General features: G+C 51.4%; 1 protein-coding gene across 1 annotated transcript; it reads right to left on the bottom strand.

Moving 5' to 3' along the window:
- Positions 1–12290: 12290 nt before the first annotated feature.
- ZNRF4 (zinc and ring finger 4) lies at positions 12291–24361 on the bottom strand. The gene is made up of 2 exons (XM_012179201.3): positions 24318–24361; positions 12291–13827 (listed from the first exon to the last, which is right to left on the bottom strand). Exons 1-2 carry the CDS (start codon positions 24359–24361, stop codon positions 12291–12293), a joined length of 1581 nt encoding a protein of 526 aa, XP_012034591.3.
- Positions 24362–24854: the final 493 nt, after the last annotated feature.

The raw sequence follows: 24854 nt of genomic DNA, 5'->3' as shown, positions 1-24854 counted from the left end.
GGGCCTGGGTTCAACCACTGGTCAGGGAATTAGATCCCCACATGCCACAACTAAGAGTTTGCAAGTCACACCTAAAGATCCCTCGTGCAACCAAGACTCTGCAGGGCCAAATAAGTTTTAAAAATAAATAAATAAAAATTGTAAATGGGTATATGTATATGTATAACTGAATCACTTAGCTGAATGCCTGAAACTAACACAACATTTTATAAATCAACTATACACCCAATATAAAATAAAAATTAAATAAGAGCTATTGACACCTTGCTGTGGCCTGGTATTTCGAACACTTTGCAGCTATTAAATATAATAACCAAAATTATTTAATCCCCTTCCCAGCAGCATCACAAATTAGACAGTTATCATCCCTATTTTAGAGATGGGAAAACTGAGGTACAGAAAGATGATGCCGCCTTCTCCCTTCCCAGAGTTCCAAAGTGGATAGAACTGAGATTTGAACCAGGCCCTGTGGCACCCTGGGCTCCCAATCACCACACATGCTGCCTCCATGCTCCTGGCAGGTAAAAGTAATCAACAAACACCCCCCACAGGCCCGCATTGCCTCTCCTACAATTCCAATGCCTAAAACACCCAAAATAGAAACTTTCCATTGGGATGACGCTAAAACTCATCCCTGGTGGTCCAGCGGTTAAATTCCACTGCAGCAGGCACAGGTTTGATCCCTGCTCAGGGAAATAAGAACGCGCATACTGCAAGATGTGGACAATTAAGGAAAAAAATGTAGTAGACTTTGGTTTTTACTAAACTTTATTTACCCCATTTATTGTATATGTGTCTTCTTCCTGTTGCTGCTGTGTTCGATCGGGAGGGAGAGCGGGCTGCCTCAGGCCCCACCAGAGGGTGTTATTCATATATGCTCAGTGTGTGCATGCATGCTCCGGCTCTCAAGTCGTGGCCGACTCTTTGCAACAACATGGACGATAGCCTGCCAGGCTCCTCCATCCGCAGGATTTCCTAGGCAAAAATATTGGAGTGGGTTGCCATTTCCTCCTCCATGGGATCTTCCCGACCCATATCTCCTGTGTCTCCTGCATTGTAGGCGGATTCTTTACCAGCTGAGCCATCAAGAAGATGATACCTAAAGGAGAAGAAAGGGGTGGTAGCAGAGGGAGGACAGGGTATACCCATCTGAAAGCAGAAAGCACAGCTTATGCAAAGGCCCTGAGGTGCTTCAAGGGCCTGAACACTGTCCTGTGGGCCTGCAAAATATCCTAGGAGGGGTAGGAACACAGGGGTTCATGCTGGCTTTCCTGCCTGCCTGGGGAGGCTCCCATGCCATCCTCTGACCCCAGGATGCTCGGGCTTGAGTCTCTGCAGCCCAAGGGTGTGCAGAGGGCATATTGCTGGTCTCCCCTGGGTTCTCCTGGAGGCTCAACCCTGCAGGTGTCAGAATCTGATTATGTCCTGACAGGCAAGCACACCATTCACCCCCAACCTGAATGCCAAGGAGATTCCTCTGTCCAGGAGTGCAGAGGCTCTGGCTCACTCCATTCACCCCACTCCCTGTGTCTGTGCGTGCTAAGTGACTTCAGTTGTGTCCGACTCTTTGCGACCCCATGGACTATAGCCTGCAGTCTCCTCTGCCCATGGGATTCTCCAGGCAAGAATACTGGAGTGGGTTGCTGTGCCCTCCTCCAGGGGATCTGAGAGTCCCCTGGTCTTTTATTTCCCTTTCTCTTACCCTCCACTTCTATAAGGTATACAAATCGTCCACACTTATCCAAGGGGAAACACTCCAAGACCCTCAGTGGATGCCTGTAACCTCAGATAGTACCAAACCTTATTATGTTTTTTCCTATACCTCTAGGGCTTTCCTGGTAGCTCCGTGGTAAAGAACCTGCCTACCAATGCAGGAGACCCGGGTTCGATCCCTGGGTCAGGAAGATGTCTTGGAGAAGGAAATGGCAACCCACTCCAGTATTCTTGCCTGGGAAATCTCATGGACAGAGGAGCCTGGAGGGCTACAGTCCACAGGGTCTCGAAAGAGTCAGACACGACTTAGGGACTAAACAAACAACAACAATATACCTGTGATAACGCTTTTTTAATACAATTTTTAAAGGTTACACTCCACTTGCAGTTATTACAGAATATTGGCTATTGATAAATTAGGTGCTGTTAGAGAGTACGCAAGTTGCCGGCATCACTAGGCTTGTGCTTTGCAGCCGCTGTGAAGTGGTGGCTCAGAGGGTAAAGCGTCTGCCTGCAATGCAGGAGACCTGGGTTCGATCCCTGGTTCAGGAAGATCCCCTGGAGAAGGAAATGGCAACCCACTCCAGTATTTCTGCCTGGAGAATCCCATGGACGGAGGAGCCTGGTAGGCTGCAGTCCACGGGGTCGCAAAGAGTCAGACACGACTGAGCAACTTCATTTTCACTTCAACACAAGCCCTGCGGCAATGCGATAGTCGACCTGATTACTGAGACACCTACTAAACCACGTGCAGGCAAGAGACACTAAACAAAGGAGTGATTCAAGCCCTGGGTGGGGGGCTACCCTGGTTGCCCAGGGGCTAAGACCCTGTGCTCCCGATGCAGGGCGTCTGGGTTCGATCCCTGGTCAGGGAACCAGATCCCACACGTGACAGCTAAAAGATCCTGAATATCGAAACGAAGACCTGCTGCAGCCCAATAAACAAACATTTTTTAAAAGCCCGGGGTGGGACAGGGCCCAAGGGAACTGTGGGAGTGGGAACTCTGCAAGATTTCACCACACTGCTCAGAATGGCAGCAATTTGAAACTTATGAATTCTTGACTTCTGGAACTTTCCATTTAATATTGTTGGCCTTGGGTTTGACAGCAGGTCACTGAAACAACAGAAAGCAAAGCTGTAGATTGGGCGGAACTATGGTGTCGGCCAATCCTGTGATCTGTGCCTGCATCATGGATACCAAATTGGCCCACTCCCACCCCCTCCTCTGGCTCTACCTGGTCCAGTCCCCATCATGAGTGGTCCAGCCTCAGGGCCTTCGCACTGGCTGTCCCCTCTCCCTGAATGCACTTCCCTCAGCTGTAATAACATCATATATTTCCTTTGCTTTTAAAAATGTGTGTTAAGAGACTTCTCTGGCGGTCCAGTGGATGAGGCTCCACACTCCCAATGCAGGGGACACAGGTTTGATCCTTTGTTGGTGAACTAAGATCCAGCATGCTATGCAGCACAGCAAAAAAAAAAAAAAAAAAAAGTCAAGGATGTGAGTTCCAAGAAAGCAGTGACTGTGCACACCACCTCCTTGCACAGTTTCTGGCATGCAATTGTTGTTGTTGTCCAGTCTCTCAGTCATATCCAACTCTCTGTGACCCCACGGACTGCAGCACGCCAGGCTTCCCTGTCCTTCACTATCTCCCTGAGTTTGCTCAAATTCATGTCTGTTGAGTCGGAGATGCCATCTAACCATCTCATCCTCTGTCGTCCCCTTCTCCTGCCCTCAGTCTTTTCCAGTATCAGGGTCTTTTCCAATGAGTTGGCTCTTTGCATCAGGTGGCCAAAATATTGGTCCTTCAGCTTCAGCATCAGTCCTTCCAATGAATATTCAGAGTTGATTTCCTTTAGGATGGACTGGTTTGATCTCCTTGCAGTCCAAGGGACCCTCAAGAGTTTCTTCTCCAGCACCACAATTTGAAAGCAAAAATTCTTCAATGCTCAGCTTTCTTCATCGTCCAACTCTTCACATCTGTACATGACTACTGGAAAAACCATAGCTTTGATATACAGACCTTTGTCAGCAAAGTAATGTGGCATGCAATAGATGCTCAATAAAATTTCCTTCACAGTGAAAGGTGTTAATACATGGTACCTCAGGAAATAGCCTGGTTGTATTCCCAGGTCTCAGACGGGAGCGTTTGGCCATAGACACCGATAGAGATTTAGAAAAGAAAAAAAAAAAAGCCTCCAAATTTTGGTTGCCTCTCTCTGCCTTTAATTATTTTGTCGACAAGGCTCACAATTCAGCAAGTCAAGGTGGCATTTGAGAGGGACGGTTCCCTTTAGCGTAGCTGACAGCTAATTTGTGGGAAGTTTAATTACAGGCGGCGTTAATTAACTGGCAGAGCGCTGGGCGAGGAAGGCAGCCATCTGTTCCTAAAAGCCTCCTCCCCTCCTGGGCCTGGCTGGGAGGCTGTGAGGGGTGGGCTAGGAAGGGGACAGGGCATGGGGAGGAGGCGGAGACAGAGGAGGAAGAAAGGAGGGTCAGGGGATGAATCAGAGCCTTGTCGCCCGCCCCCTCCCCTTCCAGATGCCATCTGGGCTGAGATCTTGGCGGGCAGCCTCCTTGTAGCCTTTATGATTTTGCAGCTGCCTCCAGACACTGCTGGGAGTGGCAGTAACAGTTCCCTGGAATCTGCTCCTCACTGGTTGTATCATTAGGAGCAGAGGGTGCAGAAGAGAGGAGGTGAAGAACACACTGACCTCAGGCCACCCTAGAGTGGTTTGGCACCCACCAAAGGAGGCTGGACATGACTGAATGACTTCACTTTCACTCTTCACTTTCATGCATTGGAGAAGGAAATGGCAACCCACTTCAGTGTTCTTGCCTGGAGAACCCCAGGGACGGTGAAGACTGGTGGGCTGCCGTCTATGGGGTCGCACAGAGTCGGACACAACTGAAGCGACTTAGCAGTAGCAGCAGCAGCAGCAAAGGAGGCTGGGAGGAGGAGCTAGGTTGGAGCCAAGGGTGAGGGATGTCCTAATCAACCTGGCCTGGGAGTGGGGGGAATCACTCTGCCTTCTCATCCCACCATTTACCCAGCTTCGTCCCTTCTGAGCTGTTTGCCCTTAGGCAAGTTGCTTAACCTCTCTGGGCCTCAGTTTTCTCATCTGGAAAATAGGATTGAGTATGCGCACGTGCATGCTAAGTCACTTCAGTCGTGTCTGATTCTGTGCAGCACTATGGACTGCAGCCTCCCAGGCTCCTCTGTCCATGGGATTCTCCAGGCAAGACTACTGGGGTGGGTTACCTTGCCCTCTTCCAGGAGATCTTCCCAACCCAGGGACTGAATCCATGTCTCTTATGTCTCCTGCCCTGGCAGGCAGGTTCTTTACAGCTGAGCCATCAGGGAAGCCCCAGGATTGAGTAAAATAGGAGCTAATTCCATTTGTCTTTCTAGAATAGTTGAGCCCAAGCATTTTCAGGCTGCAGAAGAGAGCTTCGGTATGGACTTGAAGTGCCATTCACTTGTCATTGCTAAAAATGCATACGCAGGGACTTCCCTGGTAATCCAGTGGTGAAGACTCTGCGTTTTCACTGCAGGGGGCACATGTTCAGGGAACCAAGACCCCACATGCTGTGCCATGTGACAAATAATAATAATAATTTTTTTAAAACTTTCTGTTTAAAAATGCACATGCATATTGAGGAGGGGTGTGTGTCCAACAGGACTTCCCAGGTGATGTTAAAGAACCCGCCGACCAATGCAGGAGATATAAGAGACATGGAATGGAATCCCTGGGTTGGGAAGATACCCTTGAGGGGGCATGGCAACCCACTCCAGTATTCTTGCCTGGAGAATCCCATGGACAGCGGAGCCTGGCAGGCTATGGTCCATAGGGCTGCAAAGCGTTGGACACGACTGAAATGACTTAGCATGCACGCACATATGTCCAATGAGGCTGAAAGCCTGTGTGCCTTATAGGATTCTGAGTCGGCATGCGCTGTTCCCTCCTCCTGGAACACTCTTCCCATCCCAGCCCAGTTGCTTCCATTCTCTCCTTCAAGTCTTGTGGTAGATGCCCTCTGCCAGAGAAGTCTTCTCTGACCCTCCAGGCTAGGTCAAGTGCCCCTGCGGCCCCTCACAGCACCAGTGTCTCCCCCTTCACAGCCCTGGTCAAAGCCACTGCTTTGGCATGGCCCACCCCTCCCACTAGACTGGGAGTCCCAGGCAGGTGGGGACTGGGTCTGTCTGGGTCACTGCTGCATCTAGAACAGGCTTGAACAAGTAGGTGGCAGTACAAATTGTTGTACAGACAAGACAGCTGGAGCTGATTTCCACACATGGGGAGGTGGCGGCCAGTGGAATTCAGAATTCAAAGTTAGAGCCCTACAAAAGAGGACTGAGACTCCCCTGGTGGTGCAGTGGCTAAGATTCTGCACTCCCACTGAAGGGGGCTCGGGTTCAGTCCCTGGTCAGGGAAGTATATCCCATATGCCACAACTAAGACCTGATGCAGCTAGATAAATAAAAATAGGAAATATTTTAAAAATAAAATACAAAGTGGAGAGGACTGTCTCAGGTGCAGAAGTATGCTTCCTGTCACTACTGGCTCAGTCAGATTCCAGGACTGTGGCCCTGAGCAGGCCACATCCTCCTTCTCAGACTCCGTTTCTTCCTCTGGGAAATGGGGGTATGCACAGGAACCTGGCTCTGGATGCCAGGAGTTAGTGCAGAAAGAGCCTGACCCAGCATCCACCATGCTGTGTGTGCTCTGAAGTCATGCAGGCGGCTACACTTTCCCTAAGTCCACCCCCATCTGTGAGGTTGTCCATCCTTTGAGCCTCAGTTTCCCCATTTGGCCACATTCCCCAAAAGAACTGACTCTTCCGAACTGTGCTGTTGGAGAAGACTCTTGAGAGCCCCTGGGACTGCAAGGAGACCACACCAGTCCATCCTAAAGGAGATCAACCTTGAATACTCATTGGAAGGACTGATGCTGAAGCCAAAGCTCCAATACTTTGGCCACCTGATGCCAAGAGCCAGCTCATTAGAAAAGACCCCGATGCTGGGAAAGATTGAGGGCAGGAGGAAAATGGGGCAACAGAGGATGAGATGGTTGGATGGCATCACCGACTCAATGGACATGAGTTTGAGCAAACTCTGGGAGATAGTGAAGGACAGGGGAGCCTGGTATGCTGTAGGCCATGGGGTCTCAAAGAGTCAGACACAACTGAGCAACTGAACAACCACCACCCCTTATACACACACAACCAGGGTAGTTCCTGGATGGACAAGGGGCAGCTTCTGCTGGTGCTCCCCTAAATCAGCCATCAGATGGGCTCGATGGGGTTGGCACAGGCTGGCCTCGCTAAGCTGGCAGTCCTTGGCAGTGCCCGACTTTCTTGGAGGCAGCTGGAGAGGAGCCCAGACTTGGCTGCTGAGGCACTGAGGAGGCTGGGATGACGCAGACGCCCCTTCTCAGAGGACGTTGGACCTGACTGGGGGCAGGGAGCACTGTGTGCACTTATTAAGTGCCTACTGGATGCTAAACTAGCCTGCTTGGGGCTTTCCCCATGCTGTTCCAGCTGCCAGGATTACTTCTCCTTTTCCTGGTGTTGATTCCTGCCCTTACTGCTCTGAATCTAGAAGACACTGCCTCCAGAAAGCCTCCCAGATTTTCTGGCTTAGGGAAGACATCTCCCTTTGGGTCAACACAGTGCCTGTGGTTCCCCCACAGTTCTGATCACCTGATTTTATAGCTGGGTTATGCGCAGGTCACTCAGTCAATCGACAAATACTGACAAAGTGCTTAGTAGGTGTGAGGCATTGTATGTGGTTGGCAAACCGTGCAGGGCAGGTACTGTTATGGTTCCCATATTACAGATGGCAAAAATGAGGCTCAGGGAGGTTTCATGGTGGGAAGAAGCTATAAAACTTGGAGCCTGGAGCACAGTAGGACCTCAGGAAGAGCTGGGTTTCATCCCTAGTGAGTTCACTCCCTCTGCTGGCATGATCGTGAGAAAAGTCAACTGTCTGGTAAACCAGGAGGTGCCTGCTCTGCTGCGGTGCCTGTGACCTTGAAGGAGGCTCAAGCTTAGAGGTAAGGGATTCATTCATTCAATCACTTATTCAACAAACATGAATTGGGTAGTTCTTTGGGCCTCAAATGTGTTCAAATGACAGGCATGCTGGCCAGTTCTAATATCTGTTCTCTCTTCCATGGTAATAGAACCCCTGGTTTTCAGCTGGACCATTGGAGAATCCCAGAGACAGTGGACCCCCGTCTTTGGGGTTGCACAGAGTCGGACCCGACTGAAGCAACTTAGCAGCAGAAGCAGTAGCAGCGTTAGCCATTCAGAATAGACTACGTTTCCCAGCATCCTTTGAGGAAAGTGTAGTCATATGACTGAGTTGTGGCTAATGGAATATGAGCAAAACTGGTGTATGGGATTTCTGGGAAGTGTCCTTAAACAGAAAAGGTAAGCACTTCCTCATTGACTGGAATGCAGATGTGATGGCTAGAGCTCAAGCAGCTACTATGCTCTATGAAGAGATGGGCACTTGCTGAGGAGATGGGACAATAAGACAAAAGGAACCTGGGGCCTGGACACTGTGGCGCCTCCATGTTATCCCTGGCCTGACTACTCAGGTTCATGTGAAATAGCTGTCTGTGCTTAAGCTGCTCTGATGGGGTCTCAGGTCCCATTGCTAACTCCAAGCCTGACTGCTACCCATGTTGCTTCCTGTCTCCACTTCTCCATCCTCATCCCAGCCCATGCCTGCTGGGCAGAGAGGCCTGCTCCTTCTTGGCAGCTCTGGACTCTGACGGACACCCAGAGTGACTGAGGCAGTGTTTTCTGGATACTGTAGCCTCCATTTGTGGCCTTAGGGCCAGTGGGCTAGGAGCAAAGCCCCTCAAACACTGAGTAGGAGGTCTTTACCATCTCCCAGGAATACTGTGCAAGGACCTCAGCCCACCTCTCTGCACCCCACCCCACACATATACACACACCAGAGCCATGACCGAGAGCCCACCCTTTGCCATCATCCATCCAAAAACAGATCCCTTTTTTCTGAACTACTTCGGAGGTTCCCAGTGAAGCTGGGAAGTGCAGGCAGCAAGACACAAGTGAAAAACACTCTCGTGGATTTCTCTGGTGGTACAATGGATGAGAATCTGTCCGCCTATGCAGGGGACATGGGTTCAGTCCCTGGTCCTGGAAGATCCCGCATGCCACAGAGCAACTAAGCCCATGTCCCATAACTGCTGAACCTACGCTCTAGAGCCCATGCGCCACAACCACTGGGCCCGTGTGCTGCGGCTATTGAAGCCCATTTGCCCGGAGTCTGCTCTGCAACAAGAGAACCCACCACAACGAGAAGCCCACACATCACAATGAAGAGTGGCCGCTGCTCAACACAGCTAGAGAAAGCCTGAGCACAGCGACAAAGACCCAGCACAAGAAAAAAAAAAAAAGTTAAAAAACCCACTCTAATATGTGTGAAAAAGAAGACATTTGACTAAATACAGATATTCACTCGAAGCCACTAATCCCAGATTACTGTGTCCAAATCCTACTATCACCCATGCTGTGCCCCTGGAGAAATTCTATACAGCATCCCCTCTCAGATCTTCCTGATCACGCTTGCCCCAGAGTTAGCATCCGCCCCTTCCTCGTTGCCCAGAAGACCCTGTCATTGACCCGAGTTTCTGAGAAAAGCTTGCACTGGGAGCTGAGGAAACACCGTTATCTATTTACCGTAAAATTAAATCACATCCACACTGGTCTCTGAATCCAACTAGAAATTAAAAGAAACTAAAGGAGGCAGAGGCGTACTTAAAATGATGCCACGTGTGTGTGCGCTAAGTCACTCAGTCGTGTCCGACTCTTTGTGACCCTGGACTGTAGCCCTCCAGACTCCTCTGTCCATGGGATTCTCTAGGCAAGAAGACTAGAGTGGGTTGCCATGCCCTCCTCCAGGGGGATCTTCCTGACCCAGGGATCGAACCCACATCTCCTGCATTGGCAGGCAAGTTCTTACCACTAGTGCCACCTGGGAAGCCCAAAATGATGCCATGGGGACACCCAATTGACAAAACCCAGATCAGGGGCATCTCTGCAAGATGAAGGACCCAGTGGCCTCAAATAAATAAACCGCAAGGAAAATTAAAGGGAGAAAGATGGCAGGAGAAGCTCTGAATTAAAAGAGACTTTGGACAGACATCCTGGTAGGCCAGTGGTTAAGAATCTGCCTTGCAATGCCGGGTACGCAGCTTCAATCCCAGGCTGGGGGACTAAGATGCCGTTTGCCACAGAGGAACTGAGCCCAAGTGCCATGGTTACTGAAGCCCACGAGCTCTGGAGCCCTCACACTACAACTAGAGAATCCGTGTGCCTCAGTGAAAGATCCCATGTGCTGCAAGGAAGATCTAGCAAAATGCAAGCGAGATCCCAAGTGCCACTGCTGAGACCCAGTGCAGCCAAGTAAATAATAAACTAAATACTTTTTAAAACCTACGGAACCAATTTTTAAAAATAAATAAAAAATTAAGGTGGCTTAGGAGACCATCAGTGACTCTAGATTCTATCTCGGTCCTGCTTCAGTCTAAAAAATTGTACCATAGTATAATAAATGTGCACATTTCCACTTGCTCCCTGGATAAATATTCAACGCTATTTAGGAATAATTATAGCATCAAGGTGGTGCTAGTGGTAAAGAACTGTCTGCCAATGCAGGAGACACAAGAGACCTGGGTCAGGAAGATCCCCTGGAGAAGCAATGACATCCCACTCCAGTATTCTTGCCTAGGAAACCCCATGGACAGAAGAGCCTGGCATGCTAGTCTATAGGGTCTCAAAGAGTTGGACATGACTGAAGCGACTTAGCACGCATGCACACGTGAGGAATCACACACTTGATACTGGAGTTTGTGAGGTTGCTCTTTAACCTCTTGTAGAGCAGCGTGTCTCCTCTCGGCACTGTAGACAGTCAGATCAGATCATTCTCTGGGGTGAGACCCTCCCAGGGGCTAAGAGGAATGGAGCAGCATTCTTGGCCCCCACCCACTCGATACCAGGAGGCCCCCAGTCATGATGACCACAGGTGCCCCCAGTCATCACTCAGTGTCCCCGGGAACACAACACCCCCACCACGGTGGAGAACTACTGCTTTAGAGACACACACTGAAATATTTGTAGGTGAAACAAACATCTGGAATTTACATCAGAATAGCAAGGGAGGGGCTTCCCTGGTGGCTGAGTGGTACAGGATCCACCTGCCAAAGCAGTAGACAGGTTAGATCCCTGATCTGGGAAGACGCCACGTGCCTTGGAGCAAGTGAGCCCGTGTGCTGCGATTATTGAGCCTATACTCTAGAGCCTGATAACTGCTACTACCGAGCCCATGCGTGCCAACAGCTGAAGCCCATGCGCCCCAGATCCTGTGCTCTGCAGCGAGAGAAGCCACTGCAAGGAGAAGCCTACACTTCAGCTAGAGAGTATCCCCTGCTCTCCACAACTAGAGAAAAGCCTGCATAGCAAGGAAGGCCCAGCGCAGCCAAAAATAAAATAAATACAAATGTTAAACGGTATTTTTTAAAGAACAGCAAGGAAGGAGAATTGGAGGAGACAAGAATGGCCAGGAGTAGATCAATCATTGAATCTGAGAGATGGGTACACGTGGGACGATCCCCTGGAGGAGGGCACAGCAGCTCACTGCAGTATTCTTGCCTAGAAAAGCTCATGGACAGAGGAGCCATGGTCTATTGGGTGCAAAGAGTCAGGCACGACTGAAGTGACTTAGCACAGTGCGACAGCACAAATAAATCACGGAACCTGAGTGATGGGTACACGTGGGGAAAGTCATCGTTTCATTCTTTCAACCTGAGTGTGTTTGACACTTTCCACTATAAGCAGCTGAAATGATGAAATTTCCATTGACTCCAGAGTTCAGTTCATCATAACCTACTCACGGTGCTCTCAAGGTTGAATCAAACATGCTGTGCTGGGGACTTCCTTGGGCGGTCCAGTGGTTAAGACTTTGCTTTCCACTGAGGCGGGGTGTGGGCTCGATCCTTGGTTGGGGAGCCCAGATCCCACATACTTTGTAACCAAAAACTCAAAATGTTAAAAAGAAAAAATGCTATGCTGAGGTAAAATGTCAACACTCAGGGAAAGCTGGGTGAGGGGTCCATGGGAACTGTCCAGAGCCCCTTTGCAATTTTTCTGTAAAGCTAAAATTATTCCCAAGTAACAAGTTTATTGTTTTTTGAGGTTTAAATGAAAGCGAATATTAGGAATCAGGCCCTGTGGACCCAGGATTTGAACAGAGGCACGGTGGGCCCGTCACAGGGCCACCATGGGGATGATGTACATAACATCCCTGAGAAGACCACCCTCCCACCCCCACATCCCCTAACTCACCCTCGGATGCCAGGAGCCAGCCTTGGGCTCAGCTGGGACTTGCCAGACAGATGGCATGAGGGACTGGGCAGCCCCAGAGTAACCAGGGGGAGAATCCGCTTCCAAACCCACTTTATTATCTAGTCTCCAGGCTAAAAACATGCCTTCCTTCCACCCTGCCCGCCCAGATCTCTACCAGTCTGGGGCTGGCGGGTCTCAGTGGCGTTCTGGGGGCCCCTCCAAGGGCGCACTGGCCTCGGCCTCCCCTACAGAGGTGGCATTACAGCGGCGCCGGGAGGTGGCTCGGGTCAGCAGAGCCAGCCTCCGGGAGCGCAGCCGGGCCTGGACAGCCCAGATCTGGGTCTGGCGGCCAGACAGCGAGGGGTCTTCCTCGTCCCCGTAGCTGTCGACGGTGGAGGCAGAGCTGTCCTCCGTGCCGGCCACCGACTGCTTGCACGTGGGGCAGGAGCGCTGGGCAGCCTGGGAGAGCCAGGGGTCGATGCACTTGCGGTGGTAGGTATGGGAGCAGGGCAGGACCTTGAGGCAGTCGCCTTCCTCGTACTCATCCAGGCAGATGGCGCAGAGGTCGTTACATCGGGTGAAGGTGCGGACCCGGGCCCTCTGGGTAGCGTGTGCCTTGACGGCCTGCCCACTGGCCCGCCAGCTCCAGAGCCAACGCCACAGATGCTGCAGGACAAAGACAGCGCTGGTGAGCAGGGCCAGGGCGCGGCCCAGCACCCAGGAGATGGCCAGCACCGGGTGGCAGTCCAGGTCCGGGTGGGGCGGGTAGTCGGGCAGCAGGACGACGTGGGCCGACTTGTCGCAGCGCATGATGACCCGCAGGTCCTGGGAAGCAGCCTCGCCCACAAACACCGAGGGGATGGCGATCTGCTGCCGCAGGTCCTCATACACGTGGGCCATGCGCACCAGGTCGTCGGAGCGCACATTGTGCACAATAGCCGCCTCAAAGCCGGCCCGCTGCGCGTGCAGCACCTTGAGGTCGAACGTGCAGTCGTAGCGGCGGATCAGCACGATGGCACCCAGGGAGCCGTTGCCCGGCCGTGGGCCCTGGATGGGATGACATGCGTTGGCTGGCTTGGCCTCCATCAGGTAGCCTCGCACGCCCCCGGGAGCCAGGGGCGCCCCGAACAGAGCTGGCAGATCCGCAAAGTCCACCATGCTCAAGTTGCCGTCCAGCACGGCCCGTACCACCGCCTGTGAGGGAGCGAGCAGCCCCAGCAGGATCAGCGAGACCCTGACTGCCCCCAGGGCCACAGCTGGCTGCTGCCGCCCCATGGCTGGCCTGTCCTTCTCCAGCTGCGGCGTGGAGCTAGGTCCCACTGGGGACCGCCAATGGGAGGCCTCCGGGCATCTCCAGGGCCTCCCAAGGGACCCGTGGCCAGGGAGGGAATGGAGGTGAACTTGAAAGGGTAGCTCAGAGGCAGTTGAGCAGAGCAGCAGGGACCCTGGTGGCCCTACACGGAAACGGCTCCTGGGGGCAGCCAGGCTCGCATTCCGTCCTTGAAGGCTGGTCCCAGGAGGAGATGACCTACCCAGGCGGCCTTCCTGGCAGATAACACTGAGACCAGGAGCCCCCGGGGTTCTAGATGCCCCCAGCCTCTGTGACATCGTCCTGTTACATCCAGTCCCTCCACCCCCTGCCAAGACAGAATTCCTGGGGCTCTGACCTGGGTACTGGGCAGCCTTCGAAAAAACTTCTAGAAGTCTCAGCACATCCCTAGCTACTGGACCTCTAAGGGTAAAGCTCAGGGGCGCCACAGAGTGGTTTGGCAGTCCACACTCCCCACCATGGCATGGACCCAGCCTTCTCACTGACATTTTGCCATCATCATCTCCTCAAGCCTCCTAGAGACCCACTGAAGAAGGGGGTCAATGTTCACTCATTTTGAGATTCCCAGGGGACTTAGACTTGTTCAGGGCACCCTCTGCCCATGAGGTTTTAAAGCCCAAATCCCAGACCTCCTCCTTCCCTCACTCCCTCTTGCTCACTCTGCTCCAGACTCACAGGCCTCCTTGATGTTCTTCCGTGAACACACCTAGCACAATCCTGCCCCAGGGCCTTTGCACAGTCTGTGCCTCAGGCTGGAAGGCCCTATCTCCTCATGGCCGGCTTTTTCTTTCCCTTCAAGTCTCAGTTCTTATGTCCCCAGGGTCTAACTGACTTGATGGGAGGGGTGGGAAGAAGTGCAATGTCAGGGCTGGGCTAGAGGGAGCGGGTGGTCCACATCCCCATCACCTGGGAGATCAGCGGTCCCCAACCTTTTTGGCACCAGGGACCTGTTTCCGGGGGCTTCCCAGGTGGTCCCTGTGGTAGAGAATCTGCTCGCCAGTGCAGGAGACGCAAGAGACATGGGTTCAATCCCTGGGTAGGGAAGATTCCCTGGGGTAGGAAATAGCAACCCATGCCAGTATTCCTGCCTGAAGAATCCCACAGACGGAGGAGCCTGGTGGGTTACAGCCCATGAGGTCACAGAGTCAGACAGACCTGAGCACACACACCCGTTTCATGGAAGACAAGTTTTCTGTGCACTGGGGGTGGGGGGATGGTTTCAGGATGACTCAAGTGCATTACATTTATCGTGCACTTGATTTTTATTGTGATTACATCAGCTCCACCTCGGATCATCAGGCATTAGGTCCCGGAGATCACCCAAACCAGCTTTCTTCTCTCAGCTTGGGTCTTCCTCTCTATCCGGGTCTCCAGCTGCCCCTCGTTCCTCATCCAGAGTGCTGGCCGTCAGCCTCATGTCCCCTCTCAACTCTTTACCCCAGATCTCCCACCGTGAGGCTGTCACCTGGCTGGGCAGCCTGCTCAGGCCCTGAATCATTGCTCTGCCATTAACAAGCTTATGCGAGACCAGGTAAGCCACTGAAGCTCTCTGGGGCTCTAGTCTCCAGATCTTTCAGATGAGTGTAACGATGAGCAACGCGCCTCGTAGGGTCGGTGCTCAGAAAATTAAATGAGATGACGCTTGATTGACGTTCACCATGTGCGTGTTAGTTGCTCCGTCGTGTCTGACTCTTTGTGACCCCATGGGCTGTAGCCCGCCAGGCTCCTCTGTCCATGGGATTCTCCAGGCAAAAATACTGGAGTGGGTTGCCATTCCCTTCTCCAGGGGATCTTCCTGACCCAGGGATCAAACCCAGGTTTCCTGCCTTGCAGGTAGATTCTTTACTGTTTGAGCCACCAAGGGAAGCCCTTAGGGTCTGAAGTTTTCATTCTCCCATCACAGACTTGCCTCCAGGTCACAACACCTTCAGTACATCACCACACAGCAGTCAAGCATACTTCTAAAGTTCAATCCTCTGCTCTCTTCCATGCTCTCAACTCTCCCATGGTTCCCCACTGCCCTCTTGAAATCCAAGCTCCTTTCTGTGTCTGACACAGCTCTCCATAGTCAAGCTCCTGCCGGTCTCCAAAACCTCAATAATTTTCTTTTTAAAAATTTTACTATTTTTGGCTGCACTGGGTCTTCATTGCTCTGCGTGGGGTTTCTCTAGTTGTGGTGAGCAAGGGCTACTGTTTGCTGTGCTGGACGCGCTTCTCATTGCAGCGGCTTCTCTTGTTGCAGAGCATGGGCTCAACGCGGGTGGTCTCCAGTCGTGGCACGCGGGCTCTAAAGCACAGGCTCAATAGTTGCGGCACACAGGCTTAGCTGCTCTGAGGCCTGTGGGATCTTCCTGAACCAGGGATTGAACCCGTGTCCCCTGCACTGGCAGGCGCATTCTTACCCAACTACGCCACCAGGGAAACCCCTCAATGCTCTTCAATGCTCCGAATGCATCATGATTTACTAACCTCTAGAACTTTGCAAGGGCTATTCCCTCTACCGGGAACAGAATTCTCTCTCCTCAGCCACACTTCAGCAGGCTGGCTACTTAATTCTTTAGGTTGCCGCTGTTGGTTTAATACTTCCCAGAGCAGCCCTCAGCCAATGATAAAGAAGAGACACAGGAGTCAGACAGATAGAAGGCCATGTCACAACAGCGGGAGAGGTTCCAGGGCTGCGTCTCCTGGCCAAGGAGTGTCGAGGGCAGCCAGCAACCGCCAGACGCTAGCAGGGAGGCGGGAAACAGGCCCTCCGTCTGAGCCAGCAAGAAGGAACGGACCCTGCCGACACCTTGAGTCTGGCCTTCCAGCCTCCACAACTGTGGGGGAGCCCCTGGTCATGGCAGGTGTAGAATTGAGAGCACAGTTGGAATCCTTAGGGCCCACGTCTGGGTGAGGCCAAGCAGACATAAGGTGTCAGCACACTGAGACCAAACAGTGAGGAAGGATGAAGCTGGAGGGAGGGGGTGGAGAACAGCATGCTGGGACTGCGAAGGGCATGTGCAAAGGGCCTGCGGTGAGAGGGAGGGAGTGAGAGTTGAATGGTTGGATACGGCAAGCTGTCAGAGTGTCTAAGAAGAGGGTCTTATTGAAGGATGGCAGAGAGATGGGAAAGGGCAGGACCCGACCCAAACCTTGAATGTCGCTGACTTCAGAATTTACAGAGACTGATGAGGAGCCTTAGGAAAGATCAGAATAGAGACAGGACATGATCAGATCATATTTCGCATTTCTGCTGTCTGTATTTCTCCACTGTTTGAATCTTCTTACGATGGGAATGAATTCATGTATGACTCCTGAAATAAAGAAAGATTTGTGTTTCTGAAAGAACCCTCTGGTTGGTGGATGCAGGGTGGGTTGGAGAGACAAGGAGAGGTGGAGAAGCCACGGAGGCAGCAGGAGAACCAGGGGAGGGACTGGGGAATAGGACAGAGAGAGGATAACAGGGGATCATAGCCCTGAATAAGTGAGCGGGCAGGACGGTCAAAAGGGGAGGTGTCCTTGAATGGAGCCAGTCATGGGGGTGAGGGGCATCACTCTCTTCCCCTGGAGCTTACTTGGAGCAAGTTTTGTTTGGTGCTACTGTCTTTAATCTCTTTCTGGCAATGGCTAATTTTCCTAAGATACAGGTCCTTGGCTCCATGGGCATTTTTTTTCTTTTTTTTTTTTTACTTTCTGACCACGCCGTGTGGCATGTGGGACCCTAGCTCTCCAACCAGGAATTGAACTTGAGTCCCTCTGCATCGCAAGCACAAAGTCTTAATGACTGAATTACTAGGGAAGTTCATTCCCTTCCCCATTGACATTTTGAGGCATCGTTTTGTTTTCCGTATCTTTATTTCTTGTGGGTCCCTTCCCTTTGCAGCAAGTGATATAGGTTTTTCATTTATGACTCGACAATCTTTTTAAGGAAAGATAAAATGTCGATCTTTAGGGAGTATTTGGTAAACAAAGGAACAGGCGAATGATAGGGAAAAGTTCAAGCCAGAGTTCTCCAAAGATGGGCAGTTAATAAACAGAGTTTGTTAGGGCTGCCATAACAAAGTACAGTAAGTCCCCTACATACGAACCTTCGAGCTGCTAAATTTCAAAGATGCAAACGGGTGTTTGCAGGTCCAATCACATAGTTTAGTTCACCTGTCTGGTGTACACTGCATGTGAGAGCATCCTCTATAAGTCGTTGTGCTTTCGTGTACTTTACAGGAGAGAGTACAGCATCTTTATTTCAAGCCCAGGATGTCTGGAAGCTTCCCTGGTGGCTCAATTGGTTAGGAACCCGCCCACAATGTGGGAGACCCAGGTTAGATCCCTGGGTGGGGAAGATCTCCTGGAGAAGGAAATGGCAACCCGCTCCAGTATTCTTGCCTGGAAAATTCCCTGGACAGAAGAGCCTGGTGGGCTATAGTCCATGGGATCACAGAGAGTCAGGCACGACTGAGTAACTAATACTTTCACTTTCTGGATGTCCGGAAGCAAGCGTAAAGGCAGTAGCGATATAGCTGGTACTGCTAAGAAGTGCCAAGTGATAACAACGGAAACAAAAGTGAAAATAATTGAAGGAGTGGAGCAACAAGAGGAAGAAGCAGCTGAAAAATCGAGGGGATTCGCGGTGCAGGAGATGGTAAGGGGTTTTCTTTATTTCAGGAGGCTCTGTTCGCTTTTGGAAGCACGGGACCAAATGCAGAACAGTACACGGAAGCTGCAACAGCCATTCAGATCGCAATCCAGCAGCTGCCGTGTCATCTATGATGAAGAAAGGGGGAAGAAAAGAGCTACTACCAAGACATCGCTGGATTGTTTTTTTCAAGAGGGTAAATAGAGTTGAATCCACAAGGAACCAGAAGCTGTGCCATCAACGTCAGGCATGAGTGACGCTGCAACCTGCCCTCCATCTATTGCTGACGATCCTTCAGCTCTCCCATCAGCTCTCCCAACAGCTCTCCCATCTCCCACCTTCTCTAGCTCCTCCAGTCAGTAACTCTTCTTGCCTCTTCACTCGATGCCTGCCCCTGCGTGCCAGCCATTGATTGTATTGTGCTACTGTACTTTTAAGGTACTGTACTGTAAGATTAAAAATGTTTTATTTTTGGTGTTTGCTTGTTTATGTATTATTTGTGTAAAGCGTATTACAGTACTACATAGCTAATTGTATTAGTGAAGTACCTAGGCTAACTTGGGCTTCCCTGGTGGCTCAGACAGTAAAGAATCCGCTTGCAATGCAGCAGACCCAGGTTTGATCCCTGGGTCAGGAAGATTCCCTGGAGAAGGGAATGGCAACCCACTCCAGTATTCTTGCCTGGAGAATTCCCTGGACAGAGGAGCCTGGTGGGCTATACAGTCCACGGAGTTGCAAAGGGTTGGACACGACTGAGTGACTGACACGTTAGGCTAACTTTATTGAACTTACGAGTTCACTGGGCTTATGAATGGGCTCTTGGAATGGAACTCATTTGTATGTAGGCAACATATCGAATCAGTGGGAGAAATGCTAGAATGCTTGGTTGAATGTTTAAGGAGAAACAGAATGGCTTTACACTGCCAAAGACCTCTCTTGAGATATTTACAAATTTGAAAGGTAAGAAGGTTATTTTCCGGGGGAGAGGGGAGTCACATGTCCTGACCACGTGATCATAACATCACTGCTGATGAGAGCCAGCGACTTCTGGAGTCTCCTGACATCCTACACCAAGGGGGATGCCACATCAGCCCCTTGGGGGATTCTGGGGAGAAACACACAATCCCAGTCCAACCATGGGCTGACATCAGACAGACCCGAGATGAGAGACCCTCTGCAAAATCCTGGCCAGCGTTCTTCACAAATGTCAAGGTCGTGGAAGACATGGAAAGACTGAGGAACTATTCTGGCATGAAGGATGCTGGGCAATGTGACGATGAGATGAAATGAGTGACTCTGGGTGGGGTCCTGGACCAGGAAGGGGACACTCCCAGAAAAAACTACTGGAATTCAAATGAGGTCTGTAGGTCTGTTTATGAGATTCTACCTGTACTGATTCCTGGTTTTGATCATCCTACCAGGCAATACATGACGTTAACAGGAGGGGAAGCTGGGTGGAGAAAATGTAGGAACTCTCTGCTTCCTGCCGGATGCAGGGAACACGGGTTCTACCCCTTGTCCAGAAAGATCCCATGTGCTGCAAGGCAACTAAGACCGTGTGCCCCAACTGGAGAAAGCCTGCAGGCAACAACGAAGACCCAGCACAGCCAAAACTACATAAAAATAATAAAAGAAAATAAAATTATTCTGAAACAAAACATTTTTTAAAAAGAGGCTTAAGGCACTAAAATGGAGGAGGAGAGAGAGGAGGAAGGAAGAGAGGGGGAGGAGGAAGAGCAGGTAGCCCTGAGACAAGGTTGGGGATGCAAGCAGTTTATGTGGGAGGTGACACCAGGAAGCCCCAGGAGGAGTCAGGGAGTATGAGACGGATGGGAGGGAGCCTGTCCAGGGTGCATTTGTGATTAGGTGGCTGTGGTACTTAATTAGAGGGGCTCAGTCCCACTGGGGCCTCTGCCGAGCATGAACTGCAAAGTTGCGTGGCTCGAGGGACAAGGGAGCTGGGGAATATACACCCCTGCTCCTGCCGCTGGCTGGGGGTTGCTGGAGGGGACGGCACGAACTCTTAAGACACTCCTTGCCTGCCATGAGCAAAGCAGGCTCAGGCAGAGCATCTGGGCTGGGATGCCAGCCAGCAGTGCAGAGAAAATGATGAGGACCCAGGGTATCTGGGCAGGCCACTAACAGCTGATGGACCTTCAGTCCTGCACTGACTGACATGGCAGCCACCAGCAACCTGGGCTTATTTCACTGCATTAAAATGACACATTTAAACATTAACATAAAAACATCAAAAAACCTTAAAAATTTTGTTCCTCACTCATACATGCCACATTTCAACTGTTCTGTAGCCACCTGTGAGTGACCATGTTTGGTGGCACAGGTCTGGAACATTCCATTGGTCACAGAAAGTTCTATTGGACAGCCCTGCATTGGAGGATTTTAAGTGAAAGAGTGGCATAACCGACTGAGGAACTAGCAAATCCCTTTGGCTGCTGAAGGAAAACAGCTGGTTGGGGGTAAGAGTGGAAGCCAGGAGCCCAGAAAGGAGGCAGGAACAGTCATGCAGGCTGGAGGTAATGGAGGTTTGGACGGGTGCAGTAGCAGTAGGGGAAGTAGCTGCCTGGAAGTGGCATCACCGGTGAGTCCTGACTGTTTGGATGTAAGAGGTGAAGGGAGAGAAGGAAGGACAGGTGAGATTTGTCTCAGATGTGAGCAGCAGGGTGAAATGGGGTCCAAGGAGGGAAAGTCAGTTCAAGTGCAAATACTGAGCTTTGTCTTGGTGCCCCTGGGTCTGAGGGGTCAGGCAGGACCAGGGGTGTGTGAGCGGGGAGAGTGGGGGGCATCCACTTGGCAGCTGGACTCTAACGGTGGAAGCCTGGATACACACAGGAATCTGGGCCCTCGGGCCATCCTGGCCACCAGCCCAGCTGGCAACCGCTGGGCCATGATCTAACTTGTCAGGCGGAAGCCCAGCCCCGTCCCCAGGCTCGAAGGCGCAGCTTGCCTAAATGCTAACAAGTTTCGCCTCCAAATGGTGGTGGGTATGCGCGTGTGTATGTATGTGTGTGTTTAATTCTGGAATGAATTTAATTCTAATTCCACCGACTTTGGGGATGGGAAACAGCTGTCTTAATGAGTTAAACAGTGGGTTTAAAATAGCGAGCATCTGTTCGCCGTCTGAGCTAGCACCCGCCAAGCCTCCTCCAGGGCTCTGGGGCTCACAGTCTGGGGGCTCTGGGGATGGTACAGGACACGGGGTTAGCAGGTCCAAGAAGCAGTTTTAAAGCTAGCCCTGCCACAAGGCAAGTTATCCACTCCTGGGACTTCTGCTGCTTCATCTGTAAAAAGCAGGGGCTGTTTGGGATGTCCCCAGTGGTCCAGTGGTTAAGAACCCACGCTCCCACCTGCAGGGGATGTGGGTTCAATCCCTGGTCAGGGAACTAAGATCCCACATGCCTTGAGGTGCTGCTGAGGAAAAAGTACATAAATGTTTTAAAAGTTGGAGCTGTTTATCCACCATGCTGAGCTGTACCTTGTGCTAAGACCAACCAGGCACACAGCTGAGGATGCCTCAGGCCAGTCCTGCAGAGCCAACAGACCACAGGTGCATACCCCCGGAGCGCAGAGGCCTGCTGGACCTGAGGCCCAAGACTCTCCGGGTCTCAATTGCCTCATCTATAAATGGAAATAACAACATTACCCAACACAGAGAGTTCTTTAAAAGTTTAGATGAATTAAGACTTTCCCTGGTGGTTCCGTGGTAAAGAATCTGCCTGCCAGTGCAGGAGGCTCAGATTTGATCCCTGATGCAGGAAGACGCCACGTGCCACAGAGCAACTAAGCCCGAGCACCACAACTGCTGAGCCTGTGCTATAGAGCCCGGGAGCCGCAGTGGCTGAGCCCATCACCGTAACTTCTGGAGCCCACACCCACAAAGCCCGTGCGCGAGGAACCCACGCGCCACAACTAGAGGAAAGCCTGAGCGGCAACAAAGACCCAACGCAGCCCAAAATAAAGCTTAGGTGATTTGTGACACATGAAGGGTGTGCTCAGAGTCAGGTGACAGCGAGCATGATGTAAATGCGTAAAAAGCTTTCTAAGCAAATTAATGTATTGTAGAAATTCAAAGAAAAAGAACAGGAGAGAGGAAATCACAGGGTGATATATGCCACAGAGGGGACTGGGTGGAGCTGGTTTAGACAGGGAAGTCAGGCAGGGCTTCCTGGAGAAGATGACTTTTTCCTTTTTCGGCTGTTCCGGGTCTTTGTTATCCTGTGGGGTGCTCACTGTGGTCCATGGGCTTCTCTAGTTGCAGTATGTGGGATCCACTTTCCCTGACTAGGGATCAAACCCAGGCCCACTGCATTGGGAGCATGGAGTTTTAACCATAAAGCACCAGGGAAGTCCCGAGGAGGTGACTTTTGAGCTGAGACCTGAAGGAAGAGGAGGAACTGCCCATGTGCAAGTCAAGCATGGAGCATTCCAGGCAGAGGCAATGGCAGGTGCAAAGGCCCTGTGGCAGGACCATGTGTGGGTATTCCGCCAACAGCAAGAAGGCTGGCACAGAGGGAAGAGGAATAGGGCCAGAATCAGAATGGACCTGTAGGCTGCATTTTTGGAATTTAAGCTTTATCCTGAAGGCACTGGGGAGCCACTGGGGCTTCCAGCTGAGGAAGGAGTGAGATATTTTGCAGCCAGAATCACGACTCTTGTCTCAGCTTCTGTTTGCATTTATTAAGCACCTGGACCCCTGGCCCTCAAGCAGAATCAGAGCTGCTCACAGCCAGGATGGGAAAGAGAGAGACTCTAAGACGCCACATCCATTTATCCCAGTTTGGCAGAGTGTAGCCCATGGGTGACATTCCTGACACAGACAGCCTGGGTTTGAGTCCCAGCTCTGCCACTCCCAGCCACACAGGCTGTCCTCAGCCTCCCCTTCTTGGGACTGAGCTGTCTCCCAGATGTAAATATATGCTCCACCCCCAGCTTTGCATGTCCTGTCAACACATTTCCAAAATTTAAACTAACTTCTTACAATGTGAAATATACACCTACCCTGTGTGTGTGCTAAGTAGCTTCAGAGCAGCTAAGCAGCAACCGCATGGACTGTAGCCAGCCAGGTTCCTCCATCCATGGGATTCTCCAGGCAAGGACACTGGAGAGGGTTGCCGTGCCCTCCTTCAGGGGATCTTCCCCACCCAGGGATTGGCAAGTGGGTCCTTTACCATTAGCACCACCTGGGAAGCCCCTAGTGACCCAGCAATTCCACTCCTAGGGACTTGCTCAGGAGCAAGATTGAGAGCAACCTCAAACTGGAAACCACCAAACTGTCCATCAACAGGCAAATGGATAAGCAAACCATGGTCCATGTGAACCAAAGAACATTCCTCAGCCGTGCAGAGAGATGAAGCACTGAGACAGGCAATGACAGGGAAGCCAGAAAGAAGAATGCTACCCAGAAACTACAAACTGACGCAGGGTGACCCAATCAGATTGGCGGTTGCTTAAAAAGGGGCGGGGCCAGAGGTGGGGAAGCGAGGGAGTAGGGAGAAGTTACAAAGGGACCCAAGAGAAACTCTGGGGGGATGTGCACCTGCCTGAAAACACATCCCATGCACCTCTCAAGTGTTTGTATTTTACTGTGCGGAAACTATACCTCATAGGTAAGTAAGAAAGCTATGGTGTTTCCAGTAGTCGTGTATGGATATGAGAGTTGGACCATAAAGAAGGCTGAGCACCGAAGAATTGATGCTTTTGAACTGTGGGGCTGGAGAAGACTCTTGAGAGTCCTTTGACCAGCAAGGAGATCAAACTAGTCAATCCTAAAGGAAATCGACCCTGGATAGTCATTGGAACGATTGATGCTGATGCTGAAGCTCCAATACTTTGGCCACCTGACGTGAAGAGCCGAGTCCTTGGAAAAGACCCTGATGCTGGGAAAGACTGAGGGCAGGAGGAGAAAGGAACAACAGAGGATGAGATGGTTGGATGGCGTCACTGACTCAATGGACACGAGTTTTGAGCAAGCTCCGGGAGATGGTGAAGGACAGGAAGGACTGGTGTGCTGCAGTCCGTGGGGTCACGAAGAGCCGGACACGACTGAGCAACTGAACAACCACAACAAACCATAAAGCTATAAAGATGAATGAAATAACCAACAAAAACCAAAAACAAAAAAAAAAAAGGTTGCGGGCAAGCACTTGGCCCGGAGTACAAGGGGCACCAGCCAGGCTGGAAACTTCCTGGGAGGCTGTAATGGGGGAGGGGGAATTTAGGAGAAGTTTCCTGAGGCCATAGTCCAGGGCCACAAGCTTACCCCAGATCCCCATCCTCCCCACCCTCGACCTCCACAGCCTCCATCCCGGGAAAGGAGCCTTGCCAGCCTGCACTTCACCCAGGCCCCGGAAAGTAATTTCTTAACGTTTTGCTCTCCGCCAACGAGACACAAGATTAATTACAGCCATAAACACACTGGGCGCCACCTAAATATTTCATAGATTTGTGCGTGCACGCGCACACACGCAGTCCTCTTGTTCTTTTATGTTTTGTTTTTAAAGGAGGCTGCCAGGGGACACATGGGGGAGTTTGCCCTCCCCTCCCCCTCACCTTCCATCGCCTCATGTCCTCTCCTGTCTTTCCTCATTCCTTCCCCTGCTGGAGGGTCTCAAGGAGATCAGGAGATTTTGCTCTGGGTTCAGTGGAGGAATGCATTTCCCTGGCTGCCTCCTTGCAAGGTGGCAGCTGTGTCAGGAAGATGTAAGGGGTGGCAATGGGTCTGGGCATGACCTTACACTTGGGAGGAGGGGAACTGGAGGCCCCTATGTCATTACGGAAAGCGGCCATGAGTCCCCTC

The sequence above is a fragment of the Ovis aries genome, chromosome 5, assembly GCF_016772045.2.
Source record: "Ovis aries strain OAR_USU_Benz2616 breed Rambouillet chromosome 5, ARS-UI_Ramb_v3.0, whole genome shotgun sequence".
In the NCBI taxonomy this organism is placed as follows: domain Eukaryota; kingdom Metazoa; phylum Chordata; class Mammalia; order Artiodactyla; family Bovidae; genus Ovis; species Ovis aries.
This window is presented reverse-complemented; position numbering and strand designations above follow the sequence as displayed.